We start from the raw sequence: 17,028 nt of genomic DNA, 5'->3' as shown, positions 1-17,028 counted from the left end.
ATCAGATGTGGACGGACGGGCTGCGGGCTTTTTATCCGCGGCCTTGAACGGCAGCCCCAGAGAGCAATAACGCCTATGTTTGTGTGTTGGGTTGTGTATGTGTGTCCTGTCTCTGCGTCTCGGTCTGTGCGCTGGAAATGAATCCATTATTGGAATAGCCTTTCACTCAAGTATCACTTTTCTGAGTGGTAGGATTCCTCGGGGTCCGATGTGTATTTTGTCTGCGAGGCGAGCGTTTGATTGGGGTGTCAGGTCTCTCTCACCCGTGGCTGAGTTTTGGCGAGAGGAGTGCGACGTGTCTCACAGCTCTGGCACTGCTTGACTCCAGATGCCTTTGAATGGAGCTTCAAAGCTCGCCTCGCTGAATGTTTCTCTCCACACGTTCTGGCACCATTCACTGAACCCCCTCCTCCTCCTCCTCCTCCTCCTCTACCTCCCCTCCAGCTCTCAGTTGTGTTTTTCCACTTCACTTTTGCCCTCGCGTCCTTCCCACCTCGCCGTGTCCTCTATTCTGCTGCACACCGTGTCCTCTGACAGCGCCTGTTTGCCGGTTAGAGATACAGCACGGCTCAACTTTGACCTCTGCATTGGAGGCCAGTGCCAGAGATCAATGGAGTCAATGGTGACAAGCAGAAATATGGAAGCACCGGAGGAAAGAAAAACTGGCTGCTGGCGTATCTGTATCACCCAGGAACAGCAATTTCTATCTCTGTGTGTCTAATGCTTCCTGTTTTAGATTTTGATGGTATAAGAAGAAGTAATCGTGGATGTGGTTTATTGCTCTTGGATATGTTTTCCAGTCAATGAGATGATGTGTTTCTTATACTTGGATAGTTCTAATGATATTTGGCTGAGCTGTCAAAAAGGAGGCAGGCACAAAGCACACACAGATGCTACTTTTATTGCAGATTTTTTTATGGCATTGGCCCCACTTCTGAAGGTGAAAAACAGTCTACGCTCCACGACCCACGTTTAAAAAAAAAACAACCCACGATGAATGGAGAAAAAACGCTCCAAATTGAATTCGAAACACATTTCACGTTTTAACCGTTGTCGTCTGCACCCATCAGCCGCGGCTTTATTCCCCAGCAGTGGCACCTGTGGGGAATAAAGCCAACAGGTATGATAAACTGAGTGGGAATATACACTCATCTTAATCCTTCACAACTGCTTTCTTTTTGTAGCTGTCACAGTAAGTAAATAGTTTTCCACTAATTATCCCAAAGCCGCTTTAGATATTTGTCCTTTTTTGCAATAAAGTTGATATTCTTAGCAAATTAACCAGAGCTTAAATGGAACTTGGTAAGTGTGGAAAAAATCTTTTGCATTAAAAATTATTAAAATATTTTGTGCTCTGAGCTCCAGTGAATCAGTTTTCTTTGTTGTTGTGCTGTTTGATGAGCAGACCTCTGCTGCTCTTTGTGAATTCAGGCAATTGCATTTTACAATGTATTAAAAAACCGTGGCTGCCATACATCACCATGGCTGCTTTCCAACTCTCAGCCAACCAGGTAAAAATAAAGTCTGATACTTGCCAGCTTATTTTCAAACCAGTGACTTCTATGCCTGACCTAGCTTGGTGGTTCTCAAACTGTGAGACCTGTTTAATAGAGGACAAAGTCTTTGCAGGTGGGCGTGGAGAAAAATACTGAATGTACACTAAGTAAGCAAACATGGCTGGTAATTATGAACAAAAATTTGGGGATGTAGAGTCTATGCATATCATATGTACATATGCATATATGTACATAAACATCAAGCTTTACATTTCTTCATGCTTGTGAATGTTTTCATCCTTCATTGTGCTCATCATCTGAACTCTATTAGCGTAGCTTGGCAGGCTTCACTGTTTAAAGTGATTATTATTTATCTTATACTGAGCCACTGTGAAGCCCCTGCAGTTCCTCTGTCTGAAACAAGCCAGTATGGCTCTCCTGCCTTTTAGTCATCTTCTTTCTGATTGTCAGCCCCTTGCAAATACACATGCTGCTATAAACCGAATGCTATAAACAGTCTGCATCCTGTGCTGTGGATACATCAATGGAAAGTACAGTATGTTAGGCCCAAACAGAGTTGGCCCTGCTGTATGGTGGAAAACTTCATTTCATCTATTCATACAATGTCACCTTCAGCTTTTCAAACCAGCCACCCTGTGAGAGGCACATGGACCTGTTTTCTCTAGTGGCTCATACCCAGTGTTACATTGCAGCAGAAGGACACCACACAAAGATGAGCTATGCAGTGCGCCCCGACTGTGACAGCAGCAGCAGAAGCTTGGAAGTCAATATTTGGTATGACCACCTTTATTCTTCAACACAGCCTGAGCTCTCCTAGCTTTCTTTCGCCCTGTCTGAGTTTTCGTGTATTTTGTATTTTGCTTGAGTTCAGCAGTAAAGCTGCTGTTTAGTTCAAATCCTGTTCTGTGTGTCCTAACCTGCCTGGCCCACAGAACCACATGCGTAATTTTAATTTTGAAATAGTCGTCAGTATGAATGGAGGAAGTCAGAAGAGAGGTCTGTAAAACACAGCAGAGGCTCTGTCATGGTTTGGGCTGCACTTCTGCACTGATCTTGTCAAAACTGATAGAATTATGAACACAGAAAAGTGATCGACCAGATTTTGATCGACCATGTTATAAAATCTGGAAAGCATCAGATTGGCAACGGCTTCATTTTTTAGCATGGTAATGATCCCAAACTCACTGACAATGCAATAAGTGTAATCCTGGAACACTATCAGTCAGTCAAAAAGGAGCCAACATCCAAAGAAAAACTTGGAAAGAGCGTCAGAAACCCTGGAGAACTATTGCTGGCTGAAGCTCAGGCTCCTCAAATAAATAACAAAAAAGAAATGAGAGATGACAAATTTTGCCAATTTTTTTTACTGAAATAGAAATATTTGAGAACTATTTTTTCATTAATGCATCAAATTATGAAAAATATCTTTTAACTGTCTCAGAACTTTAGAAGTAAAGTTCTGTTTGTGTGTTTTTATCAAGCGCAGCTTGGGACTGCTACCTAGATTTTAACCTTCAATTAATGTAGAACAGATAACGACTTGAAGATTATCCTGAAATAATAAACCACATTTTCAAAAAATATACACAGAAGTAAAAGTGCTGTATATTTTTTTCAGTGGATCCGAGTGGACTGTATGAGTTTTTGGAGAAAAAACCCCCCAAAACAAACCTCTCGAGTTGTTTTCTTATTAGAAACAGACTACGAGTAATAAAAGCAGTGTATGAATTTTGTTTATTTTACTGCCTAGCTGGGAGGAAACATTAGCTGGACGCTCACAGGGCAGCAGTTAAATGAACACAAAGAAAAATCTGTTAGTGTGTGTGTGTATGAGTGTCCTTACACCTGACTTACACCTTGCCATCCCACCATGGTCCGCCAAATGTTCGCCCTCGCTGTCACCACCTGGCTGCTGCTGAGTGCTCTGATTGCATTGTGCGCGGCTGCGTGTGGGCACGTGCGTGTGTGTGTTTGTGTGTTCGATGAGGTGCTCCCTAACAGATGGAGTAACCTAATACACCTCTCATTTCTACCCCGCTGTCCATTGGCCCTCATGGTCTGCTGGTGATGTTATCAAGGCCTTACCAGCATCCTGCCTGCTTTGTTCCTGGAATCAGCCGGCCCCGCCCCGCTCTGCCTCTCTGCCGCCGTCCCGTAAAGCCCCGAGCAGATGCAAACGTACAACAATCCCGCAAGGGGGAAAAAAGGGCTGTCAGGTGGAGCAGGTCTCAGGTTACCTGAGTGCAGAGTGCTCTGAGTGAAACGTGCCTGGAAAATGCAGCGCACTGTTTACAGTCAGTGAACAGATGCTGCTTTGTTGTAGCTCATAAAATCACGACTGAACGTCGACGCTGCTGGGAGGTGTCTGTTAGAGTCAGCCTGCGCACGTGCTTGGTGCACCCACAGACACATGATAAGACAGTTGGATCATCACCGGCCCCCTTTAGAAGCCCAATCACCTTACATCAAAAGTGTCACCGTGGCACCCCCGCCAGTCCTCTGTCTGCGTCCCGGACAGGTACGGCTTTGTTAACGGGACCAGGTGGCAGCGACTCCTCCATCCGTCTCCATGGCAGCTAGAGGTGAAACTCCATCAGCCAAATGGATTAGTCTCATTGGCTGGGTAATTTATTGATGTTTTCCTCTCAGGGGATAATGGGTGTATGGGCTGCTGATTGATGAGGCAGCACGGTGCATGTCTTTGCCTTCGCAGCGTGTCAACCACAGGCAACGGTCAGCCAAGCCTGGTACGTTATGAGCCGCAGATTTATGTACTTATACGTAACGTGGAGACTGATGGGCTCCTGAACATCAAATATGCTTATTTGACAGGCCCTTCATAGATTACGGGAGCGCCTGTTTTATGTCAGAGCTGCAGTCACTTAAAGGCTTTAGATGTCAGAAAGAATTTACCTCATTGTGCCGCAGATTTATCAGACTTATTTTACTAATAACATGAAATGTGTGATACTTGATCGCTGCTTAATTTGGGATTAATGGCTTGAAATGCACAGAAACCAGATATTATGAGAAATTCGCATAGTAGAGGTTTACTGGACCGCATTTAGTCAATCCGACATGAGCATTTCAAGGCCTGAGAAAGATGAGATGCCCAGATGCCTTGGAGTAAACAGGTGGTCTGTCAGTAAAAGGCCTTCAGTCTCAGGAGAAACAGCTTTCCAGCAGCCTTCTGCCTCCATCCCTGACGCTCACAAAATGAATGTTACTGCTAATTTTAAGCGTGACCTAATATGCTGCTCTGGGCTCCTGCTCTTGTAATGCGTGCTCTTGACCTCGTACACTTGTATCCGGCGTGTCACAGGTCCCCGACATACGGCCCCATTCCCCTCCATTAAAGGATACCTGATCCCGTCCAGGCTTTCACCGCTGAAAGAACGTGAGGAGCATTTGCAGGAAATGGGCTCGCAATGGTTCATGCTATGACCCCGGCTACTCAGAGCCATTGAATTGCATTTATGAAGAGCCCTCTAGTATTTCTCTTTACCATCGCAAAGTGGCTCTCCTCTTTACGGCGTGAGAGATGCTACAGGTAGCGGCTGAATTTCAGGGTTTGATGTGGGTGGATTTTTTTTAGAAACCGCTTTGTGAGCTGGATACATTTTCTCACTGCCTCCACTTTTCAATCGATAACCAAATATCTGCTTGTTGAAAACTTTCTGTGCTCATCTGCGAGTTCTGTGTGTAACCGTGTGTGTGTGTGTGTGGGTTTGTTTTCCCTCCTTTCAGTCTGTCTCCTTGTCTCAGCTGGCAATCTGCACATCTGCCTCTTCACTGATCACAGAGGGAAGTGCTTCACAGACACAGCAGGACAGCCGTAGAGTGAAAAACCAAACAGATGTGCGCTGCTCCTGAACATCCTCCAATGCTTTTCTTAACCTTTAGGCAGCCAGCGACTGTTCTGCTGAGCGAGCAGGCTGCTTACATACACATTAGACCCTAAAGCTGCAGTTTACTCCAGCCTATGATAAAGTTTGCTTAAACAGGTTCAGTATTTTATTAACTAAAGCTGGCTACTTACAGGGTCGTTACTTCACAGGATTCTCTTTAGCCAGTTAAGGCAGCATATTTCAACACTTTCAGCATTTTAAAGTTGAAAACCAACTTTTAAACTCAGGCTTACAACCTTGAAACATGGCAGTGAAGCTATGCAACATCAAAAAATGTTCTAATATTTCCTGTTATTTCCAGAGCTGAGCTTAATTTTCCCCGTACAAAGGCAAATACCTTGTGCCGCAATGAACACGATAAACCGGGACCAGAAAGATTAAAATGATTCAGTAGCAATTCAACAACACAAAAAGGTGGATTTAGTGTCAAATTATTAATAATAATATGCTCTGATCTGCCTGCTAGTGTGCAGTTTGGTTGCCATAAAAGGGCAAATAAGTGCGCTGCAGACATTCATTCGTGCTAGCAAGTAAACCACAATCTGGTTGTGCTATATTTGTTTATCCTTTGATCTGAGACTTTGACAGAGAATCAATTTCTTCTTGTTTTTTTCTTCAAAATAAGTTTCTGTAAATTAATAAATTGAAATCGCTGAGCCTCAAAATGAGTTGAAACATTTGCAGCTCATATCAGTGTGTTTTCACCTCACTTCACACCACAAATAGCAAAGCTGGATCACTTCGGGCCTGCTTGCATTTATGCATTAGCTGCTGTGTTTCGAGTCCTACTAAACATGGGAAGAAGAAATTGCACTCGTTTCTAAGGTTTTACATATCGGATGATAATAAAAATCTTAAAACGAGGTAAATATAACCTCAGATGAACAAAAACACTGTGAATGTTTAATTTGAGGAACGAATGTGTTTATTCCTCTGTGAGAGTTTACTTAGTTTACAGAATTCATTTCAATCATAGTGAAACATCTCATATATATGTATTTATATCCTCATGTGGATTTGTTTACGCATACACAGAAAGTCACATTATGTCCTAAAAACAGAGGAGTTAAATTGTTTCTCAACGCCAAAGCTCCGCATAGGCTTCACTGACCTCAGAGAGGCATGAAGAAAAACAAATTAAACTATCCAAGCAGGGAAAAACGAATAACAAAGATGAAATGGCTATTTGTTGTAGCACATAAACCAATAACTTCCTCTAATGTTCCCTAAACCACTGTTTTTCCTCTGCTCCTCACAAAGCATTTGCGGCAGTCACTCCCAACAAAGTGATATAGTGGACTAGCCGTGGTATAAATGGGATTTCGGGCTCCCCTGCTAAGTTCAGTAATGGAGCTTTAAATCCCCTCTGTTGTCGGGTCCTCACTCATTTTGCAACTGGGTCGATGATGGAGCTCCCGCTTCTTGTGCCACCTTGTTGATAAGACTTCACTTTGTGCCTTGAAACGCCACTGATTATTTTCTCTTCTCACAGTGGCCCCTGCTCCACTCCCTCCTGCAGGTTTTGAATGCTTTTCTCCTCACAGACATCCTTACGGCCATGCCTCTCACACTTGACTAATATATTGACGTTACTGGTGTCTTTTTACGATTCTGTGAGCTTTTTACAGACCGTTGCTTTGTACTGTGGAAAGGTCAAAGCCAAAATCTCACTGTTTATCTATTGGAGAAGCTCGTTTGAAGCCATCACCCGTTACTGTAATAACACGCATGTGTTCGTGCTTTTCCTCAGAGTGTGTGTGAGCACATTAGAGGAAAACAACAAATGGAGAAAAAGTGGGAAAAGGGAACGCGAGGCTGCGCGTGGGAAGTTTTCCCTGGCTTTGATCGTTAAGGATAGGATCTTTGTTTGGGGGAAAGCTTCTGTTTGCATGTTTCATGTTTTTGAGTTAAGCTGATGCCTGTTTGCTGAGAACTTTGAGGTAATTGTAGTGATTATTAAGGCGTGACTGAATGAAATTTTTGAGCTTTCAGAAGATGGCCTGACTGTCACCCTGTCTCACTCTTTCTTGCAGAGGCCTTTGACCTGGTGCTGCGCCACGGACGTAACTCCACCCTGACGATGCTGAAGTCAGAGTTCCCGACTCTTGCGAGCGGTGCCCAGAGCTCTGTGGGGCAGCTGTTCCTGGACATGTCGCTTTACATCCTTGGCTCGGACTCCACAGTTGACCACATGGTGGCGGTGCTCTACGGCCGCCTCTTTCCGCTCACGTACCGCCGCCTGCTGGGAGGCAGTGGCACCTCAGTGTCCGAGGAGTGTGTAAGAGGAGCTTGGAAGGACTCGGGAGCATTTGGTCCTTATCCTAAACTGATGATGACTCGACTCTCTCGCTCCCTCCTGGCCACACGAGTCTTCCTGCAGGCGCTGAACCTGGGCATCGAGGTCGTCAACACCACAGACCATCTGCGGCCCGGCCGAGAGTGCAGCCGGTCCCTGCTGAGGCTGTGGTACTGCCCGCACTGCCAGGGCATGCTGGGGCCGCCGGCCTGCAGAGGCTTCTGTCAAGCAGTGATGCACAACTGCCTGGGGGGAGCTGCAGAAGTGCAGCCTCATTGGAGGAGCTATATAGATGGACTGGGGAAGTTGGCTGGTGCCATGAGGGGAGAGCAGGATATGGAGGCTGTTGTTCTTAGACTGCCCACAATGATTAAACTGGCTCTCAAACACGCCGTGAATACCCGCAGCCACCTGAACACCCTGGTGAGTCCCGTACACTAACACACGTACACACTGTAAGATGTGCTTTTAAACTGAAGAGGAATAAATCCAGAGCGATGTCACAACTTGGACCTGCTTTATGGTCATCAAATGTGATTTGAGCTTGGTATTTATCATCCCTCTGCAAATGCAATGTTACTTTCTCCGTCTGCATTTGTTTGTATTCCCAATAAAACTTTCTTCGAGTCATCACTCGAATATGAAATTTGCTGCAGGCCTGATAAAAACCACGCACAGGGCCTTTTATTTATTTTTTCGCTTGTTGGTTTAGCTTTCCAGCCCCGCATGCTGCTGCCTATTTAAATGTTAAAGGTCTGCAGTATGGGGGCTCTGTTGTTGAAGTTACAACCTGCTAGAAGTCTGGTCTTTCATCTGAAACCCTACCAGAAAGGTCCCAGCAGCTTACAATACTTGCTGCTAGGGCTGCTCAATTAATCGAATTTTAATCACGATTACGATCTGGGCTTTCAACGATCATTAAAAATGACTGAGCCGATTATTAGCCCCTCCCTCCTGCTTTACTCTCGCACTGCTCCGTGTGGCAAATCGAGCGCACACAACAATTAAGAGCAGCGGTCCCCAGCCTTTTTTGCGCCACGGACCGGTTTATGCCCGACAATATTTTCATGGACCGGCCTTTAAGGTGTCGCGGATAAATACAACAAAATAATACTAGTACCGGTACCGAAAAAAATGAGATTTATTCATAACACATGTGAAAATACCGAGGAAAACTGAGTTAACGATAAAAACGATAACAAAATAACGCTGAAAACCGATAAAAACCCTGAAAACTATACATTTCACACCTGAGCCTCAACTCTCGCGGCCCGGTACCAAACGAGGTAAAAAAAACTTCAGTGGTGTGGAAACATTATGGGTTCACAGAGTCTGACGTGGATCAAGTAGACATAGAGTGTAAACTTTGCTACAGTGTCGTAGCTGCACCACAGAGCAACACTGCAAAGTTCACTAAACATAGATGTTTATATTTTTCATTTATTTTTTATATTGCGAACATTTGCACTGTTATCAGTATTTGCATACTATTTTATATTATTTTTTGACAATCTTTAAAGTCATTATTCAATACATTGTTATTGTTAAATAAATATCGTCAAATAATCGAGATCTCAATTTCAGTGAAAATAATCGTGATTATCATTTTTGCCATAATCGAGCAGCCCTAGTTGCTGCTTTGAACACTACGAGATGAGATGTTGCTAATCAAGGCAGCAATCATCTCATTTTGATCTCAGCAGGTTGGAAGAGAACACAGCTACAAATATCACCTCAGTTGTGGCCATGAGACGAAAACACTTGATAACCTTGTTTATCTGGATTTTCAGTTTCGAGATGATTTGAATAAATTTCTCTGAATGTTGTTTATTTGCTTGTTTTCTGGCCTATAGCGCATAATCACTGCAGTCCTCACACTGAGCCGACCCACTTTCCTTCTGCGCACATTAAAAGACTGCAAATGATTCATTTATATTATTCTATAGTGTTTTAATTTTACCTGAACTCTTGGTATACCTATAGCAGTAATGTGAGAGTCTACATATTTTTTTCACCTTTGATTTCACTAAATCTCTAATCGTGCGAGCAGAGATTTGGTGACACCTCCCGCTGTAGTATCACACTGATAGTATGTATGCTTGTAACCACATTAGACCCGCTGAGTCACATCCTTTTTCAGCGTTCGGTGCTGAAGAAGACAGGCTGAGACGTTTCTTCTGCCTAAGACAGCAGGCTGCAACACATTACTTCTCCACATCCAAAGCAAAAATGCACTTTGGGTGGAACTGCATTAAAAGGAGAAGCAACAAGCAGGCAAGAGAGGGATGAAGACTAGCACGTATCAGACAGATGCTCCCAGCACGTCTCTCTGAAACTTGTCTCTCACTTCTCAGCAGCGGTGACCCGTTATGTGTAGCGTTAACTGCAATAAAACCATCAAGTTGGTTCTTAGCCCACATGCGAAGTCAGACAGAACTGCTTATGAAATATGAAAGGCCCTTTCTGCTGGGGTTACAGAGCTGGATGTGCTTTTTCTCCTGGATATCTGCTGAACTTTTCACTCTCACACCCTGAATCCCCACAGTGACCAGGTTTTCACTCTGAACCCATCATTTATTAACGCACAGGTTGACCTCACTTACTCTGCAGTGTGAGGGTGTGGCTGCATCTATGAATCACTGACTTGTGGGGGAAAGCTCACTTTCTTCTGTGTGTGTGTTTGAGATGGATTTTTTTATTTTTTTATTCTTGTCTGTGGTACTTAAGACTCCAATTCAAATCATCATGACGTTACATTGTGTTTATGAGTCTGTGTCCTGTATATGAGGCAGAACGGAGCTGCTGTGACAGTGTATTCACTGACTCGGTGAAAAAGTGTGTGTGTGTGAGAGACAGAGGATGTGAACGTCATCTCGATATGTAAAGCGCTTTGGGGTCCTTAGGGACTAGTAAGGCGCTATATAAATGCAGGCCATTTACCATTTACTTTCTTAGTGTCACAGAAGGGACAGAGCTATTGTCTCTCTCAGGGCTAATTGTGTCACACTAAAGAGCCTCACCCAGAGTTAAACACCTGAATGAAGGACCACTAACTACAGTGGTGTCAGGGTTTTTTCACCTGTATAGACGACCTGCTGAGCTTAAAATTAACTGACTTTAAGCATAGCATGGTTGTTGGTGCCATAAACAGCTGATCCACTGGGTTTTTTCTTGCACTACCATCTCTAGGGCTTACAGCGAAAGATCTGAAACAGAGAAAACATTCGCTGAGCAGCAGATCTCTGGGTGAAAGTTTTTCATGCAGAAGTCAGAGGAGAATGGCCAGATTGCTTCAAGCTGAGAGGAACAGTAGCTGAGTTACCACCTTGTTTGTAGGCTCTTCTACATACTACCAAGGTGTGCAGAAGAGCATCTCTGAACACACAAAACACTGAACCTTGAATGAGAAGAAGACCAAACTGGGTGTCAACTAAGAACAGGAAACTGAGGCTACCATTCACACAGACTCATCAAAATTGGGCAATAAAAGTCTGATGAGTCTCGATTTCTGTTGCTACATCCGGGTGGTAGGGTCAAACTTTGGCATGAAACATAAAAGCATGGATCTATCCTGCCTTGTATCAGCGGTTCAGCCTTCGCCTGGTGGTTTAATAGCGCAGGCGATATTTTCTTGGCATACTTTGGCTGCCTTAGTATCAGTTAAGCACCATTAAAATACCACATTCTTCCTGATTATTGTTGCTGACCTCGTCCATCCTTTTATGACGTCAGTGTACCCATCTTCTGATGGGCCTATGCACCATATCACAAAACTCAAACAATCCCAAACTGGTTTCTTGAACATGAAAATGAGCCCTATGGTGAAAAAGCTCCCTCCCAACAACCAACAAGCAGCTTTATAGTTTATCCTGTTTGGTAACATGTAGAACATCAGCTATAAGAAGAATGATAAGAGAAAAAGCTAGAAGCAGTAAAAAAGTTTTTTAAATGAGAAGAATATACAGAATTGCAGGCAGGTGACAAACATGGTGACACCCAGAGACAGCTGTGGCTGCAGGGACTGGTTTCATGTTGTCTAACCAGCTGTGCGGTTCTTTTTAAAATCTTGATGGAATTTCTTCAAGGTAGTTAAAGATGACCGTTTTGTGGTCATTACACTAACTTTTTTATTGTCACCCCACAAAACAAAAACAAATGCATGCACTATTTCTTTAATTACAAATTTTGCCACAAGATCACATGATGACGAGGTGACAGCAATTTAAAAGGTTGAAAGTAAATCGTGGACATAAAGCGTGGATGTAAACGGCAACATGATTGTTTGGATGGATTTTCAGATATGATGTACCTTTGAAGCCCAGTTTTCACTATAAATGAAACAGATGGAAAAATTTGAATTTTCAGAAATGTTTATTCGTCATGGAAACTAAAACTGTTGGCAGAGCTGTCAAAAATGTAACCTGAATTAAATGGTGACTTGTTGGGGATAGATTGATTGTCCACCACAGCCTATCAAAATCATTTGCAGGGATACCAAACAGGAAGTGAGTTCATATCACAGTAATGCTTTGATCTGTGGGTCATGGATTTGGGCGCTTCATTTACAGAGGAAATATTTACATTATGTGGCGATTATTTGGCAGTGCAGTAATCATTTTGCCTAAAATAGCGCAGATGAATCCTCAGACCAATTCTCACCAAAGTTATCAGATTGATTTTAGATGTTTATACAGCATGTGTCTGTTACAGCCAGTTGAAATCAACACCAGATGGCCTAACAGGAAGTTTTTCATCTGCTGGCACCAAACTTGGAGCATGGACTCTGCACTCTTACTGGGGTTCTCCCAAACATTTCATCATCTTATAATGGTGGGGGGTTATGGCAGCTTACAGCCATGTTTTTAACACGATCAAATAAAACTCGCTGCAGCTGCGTTATCAAATAACTTTGATTTCTAATCTTTTTAAAAAAATCACAGCCGTGGTGATTTTTTCACTAAGAGGAACCCTTAAGTAATATTCTCGTGATACAATATTTTGTACAACAGCCTAATGGATCTACCGTGCCTTGTTTTGGGGTTTCATGTGATTCTACATGTGGTGCAGTTGTCGTAGCGATCTCGCACTTAACCTTCCCGCCAGTCAGAGTGCAGACCCCTGTTACTAAGGGCGACAGACGGATCGACCCTATCTGAGTAAGAGAGTCCTCAAGGTGCGAGAGAGACATCTCTTCTCCGCTCTGCAAGCTTGAAACATGTAACTCTGCTGGCGAGATGACCACTCATCGTCCGCCAGCCCACTCCTTGGCATGTTAACATTCATTTCCTCCAACTCCAGCGTGAATCAGCCAATGTTCAGAGAGACGGAGAGGGCAGCCAAGAGCCCTGCAGCTCCAATCTATTCCCCTGTCAACTTCCCACCCTTCTCCTGGAGTTTGATGTCATCCACCTCCGTCTCCACATCTCATCCTCAACATCCCCCCCCCCCCATTTATTTCTTTTCCTCTCTTTTTTTTTTTACGCACTGCTGTGAAAGACGATGCATGATTTATGAAGCTCTATTTTTACCAGTTACCGAGGAGAAAGAAAGGAGAGAAAGAGGGGACAAAGAGACGGAGAGACGAAAGAATAGAGTGGGAGGGGGGAAGTGTGTGAAGAGCAAGCCCAAGGGGAAGGAGGACAGGAGAGTGTGGAGGAGACATCCATCACCCCTCGACCCCTCGGCTGAAAATGAAGACGGGAAGTAGGTTGAGACAGAAATATGATGGATCTGACCAAGATTAGAGGAGATATACTGCGGAGTACATGACTTATGTGTTGTTATACACTCAATGCAGCTGGGTGCTTAGTTTTAAGTCTAATATCAAATAGCTCTTTGTGTGCCTGTTGCAGTTTTTGTCAATAACACACTCTTTTCATCAGCTGTCTTTATTTGGTGGCTTTCCCATTGTGCTCACACATATCAGAGGCAGATCAAATCACATCCAAACTGTTGCTTCAGCGAGAAAACAAGAAAACTAATTAAATCTTCGCTGCATTTTTATTGCCTATTAATCCGTTCGAACAAGTGCGAAACTACTGCAGAGAAACGGGAAGCGCAGCCAGCTCTGAAACCGTTGATACCATCAGAGCCAGCATCCAGCCAATCAGATTTCCAAACGCTCCAACATATTTCTAATTTATCAGCTATTTCTTAGTTATTTATCTAGTCGTGTTTAAATATTTAATTGATGCATAATTAATAAAAGTCATGTTTAACTGTTCAATGCAAATTATAGAAGAGGATTTGGGATGTTTAAAGGTCCCAGAGGGATCATTCTGTAGCTTAACACTGTAAATTATGATAGATTTTTATCACTCACCAGCCCCTTCTTTAGATACATCTTACTAATACCAGGGTTGCTTTAAATCTTCACACCACAGGTGGTGGATTTTGGTCCATACTAACATGACAGCATCACACTGCAGATTTGTCAGCTGCACGTTCACGATGCAAATCTCCTGTTCCACCACATCCCAAAGGTGCTCTGTTGGCTTGAGATCTGTGACTGTGGAGGCCATCTGAGTACAGTGAAGTCACCGTAATGCTGAAGAAACCAGGTTGATATGATTTGAGTTTTGTGATATGCTGTGAAATCCTGCTGGGAGCAGCCATCAGGAGATACTATGCATAACGACAAGATCAGCAACAATACTGTAGTAGGCTGTGGCATTTAAAAGATGGTCAGCTGGTACTACGGGACTTAAAGTCTGCCATGAAAATGTGGCCCACACCATTATACCTCTACCAACCTGAACATTAACACAAGGTAGGATGGATCCATGCTTTTATGCTGTTTCTGCCAACATCTGACCATACCAGTCAGATGTTGCAGTGTTTTCCCAGTCTTCTGTTGTTTGGTGAGCCTGTGTGAACTATACTCTTAGTTTCCTGTTCTTAGCTGAAACGATTGGCATCTGCTGTGGTCCTCTGCAGCTGAAGCCCATCTGCTTCAAAGTTTGTTGTTTAGAAGCTCTTCTGCATACAGCAGGGAATGCAGAAGAGCATACAAGCCTCACCGCATTCTATCTATTCTCCTCTGAGCTCTGACATCAACAAGACATTTTCAGCCAGAAACTGCGGCTCACTGGAAATTTTGTTTTTCAGACCATTGTCTGTAAACGCTTCTGATGCTCAGTGTTAGGTTTGTAGCATAAACCTATTCGCTGGAACGTTAAGACAATATAATTACACTGCTAAGCAAGACACAAATAGGCAAAGTTCTTCATGTTACTCGTGCACGGGAGAGAACCGGACAACCGCTTGACTCCAGTTGGTCTCGTCCGTCCTCCCGTAACACTGTCCTTTTATTGAGGTTACATGAATATGCATAGGTTCATTAACATACGACGTCTACATACAAACAAAGAGTACCTTGCCTGTGTGTGTGTGTGTGTGTGTGTGTGTGTGTGTGTGTGTGTGTGTGTGTGTGTGTGTGTGTGTGTGTGTGTGTTGCTGATCAAAGGGTCAAACATCCTTGGTCAGGAAGAGGGTAGCCTCCCCCTCACCCTAGATGGTTCATCCTAGATAACACGGTGAGGAAGTCCTGCAGTTCATCTAAACAAAGAGCACTTAGACTAGAACAGACGTAGCTACGTTTTTCCTACCATAAAACAATAAGACACGGTATGACCTCTCATGCTCCCAAAGTGCTGTCTAATACACACAAAGTTTGCAGACTATCAAGGATCAAAACCTCTACCAATCTACAACTAATTACAAAACTCTAAGCATATATAAGTAAATATTTCTAAGCATAAATGACAATCAACAATACAAATCTAACATTTCCCCCCTTTTTGACCTTTATGCTTGAAAAGTTCCCAGGTATGAATACCTCATGTCTGACAGTTTCAATGCAAACCTTTTTATACTCAGCATATGTCAAATCACCCTAAATTACTGAAAGGTACACAGTTTAATAAATGTATTAGCAGTTACCCCATTCATTGAGCTCATCTTATGGCAAACTGCATCTTACGAGCAACCAAAGAAATTGTTAATTTAATAGTGAAACTAAAAAAGTAACATTTTCAAAAACATCTCAGCTTGGTGATGCTTCCTCCGGGTGTGCAAATCACATGTCTCTCTGCAGAGTGGTTTGAGTTCTGCAGGGCGTCATGAATGTCTCTTCTAGTTGTTTCGTTGTCCATAGGACCAGAGTCCAAATGTATGTAGAATAAACATTCAAACATACCAGTTAGTTTTGTTGTTTGTCAACATGGGTCTCAGCTATTTCCAAAGCTGCAGACCTCTCAGCACTCTAGTTTTATGGCCTCCCATCACCTCACTTCAGGCCTTCATCCTGCGAGGGGGATATTTATGACTCCTTCATTGTCCACGCTCTGCAGAGAAACACCTCTGTGGAAAGGGTGCTGGGTTCCGTCATCTTACTGCTGTTATGATCCCAGCAGCCTTCAGAGTGTCATCGTATGCACAGTATAGTGGCACAGCATTAGGTGTTGTTCATAGGAAACTGCTGTCATCACCACCATAGCTTCTGGTTCCTGTGCTTTCATAGAATCATGATGTCATCCCCGAACTCCTTCTGCGCTGTCGATGGAGCTTGGCACGCTCCCCTCATCCCACGAGTTTTCATGTTCCAACGCTGCTGAAGGTTTAAGGCAGAGCACGTCGTACACCTTAGTTGTCTTCCTCAGCGTCAATATTGAATCTTTCATTTTATTTAAAATCTCCTGGAAGCTCAGTAGCACAGCTCTCTGTGTGATGTCTGCTGTGCTGAAGATGATCTCTGATCCTCCTGAAGCCTCTCTCCTGGCCTCAGCTCCCATCTTGTGGACGATCCTCTCCTCTATTTTGCAGGCAGTTTCATGGTCCTTGCTGTGGCTCCAAGGTCTGATCTCATGATGGGCCCCAACCAGCTTGACCTTTGACCTCAACCACTGCCTGGCTGTCAGCTATGCCTGGAATGGTTCACGCTTCTCACTGGGCCTCTGAAGATTTCTCAGGAGATTACTGCTGCACCTGTATTCCCTTGCTAAGAAGAAAAACTTCTATTTGGAGAGCATGTCAACAATCATCAAACCACATTCTTTAGTTCAGTGAACTTCACTTATAGGCCATCAAAGCCTCATCTGAACATGGATGCACCACTTGCATAGGTTTAATATTTGTAAATAAAACGGCTAATCACACAAATCACTGCAACAATAATAGTAAACATTGTTTAATGTTAATCCTTGCACTCCACCTCTTGACGCATGGACATTCCCATGCGTCAACTCACCAAACCTGGATCCCTGTCTTAAAGAAAAAGATTAGCTAGATCATGTCCCAGGCAACATCA

General features: G+C 43.5%; 1 protein-coding gene across 1 annotated transcript in view; it reads left to right on the top strand.

The window, feature by feature from the left end:
- Positions 1-17,028, top strand: part of gpc3 (glypican 3) — a 140,106-nt gene that overhangs the window by 67,577 nt on the left and 55,501 nt on the right. The window contains exon 3 of the mRNA XM_004563205.5: positions 7,459-8,144. Within this exon, the coding sequence (XP_004563262.3) occupies positions 7,459-8,144 (686 nt within the window). The remainder of the gene's footprint in view (positions 1-7,458; positions 8,145-17,028) is intronic.

This window comes from Maylandia zebra, linkage group LG2, assembly GCF_041146795.1.
Source record: "Maylandia zebra isolate NMK-2024a linkage group LG2, Mzebra_GT3a, whole genome shotgun sequence".
NCBI classification, from domain to species: domain Eukaryota; kingdom Metazoa; phylum Chordata; class Actinopteri; order Cichliformes; family Cichlidae; genus Maylandia; species Maylandia zebra.
The sequence above is the reverse complement of the archived record's forward strand: the minus strand, read 5'-3'. Positions and strand labels throughout refer to the sequence as shown.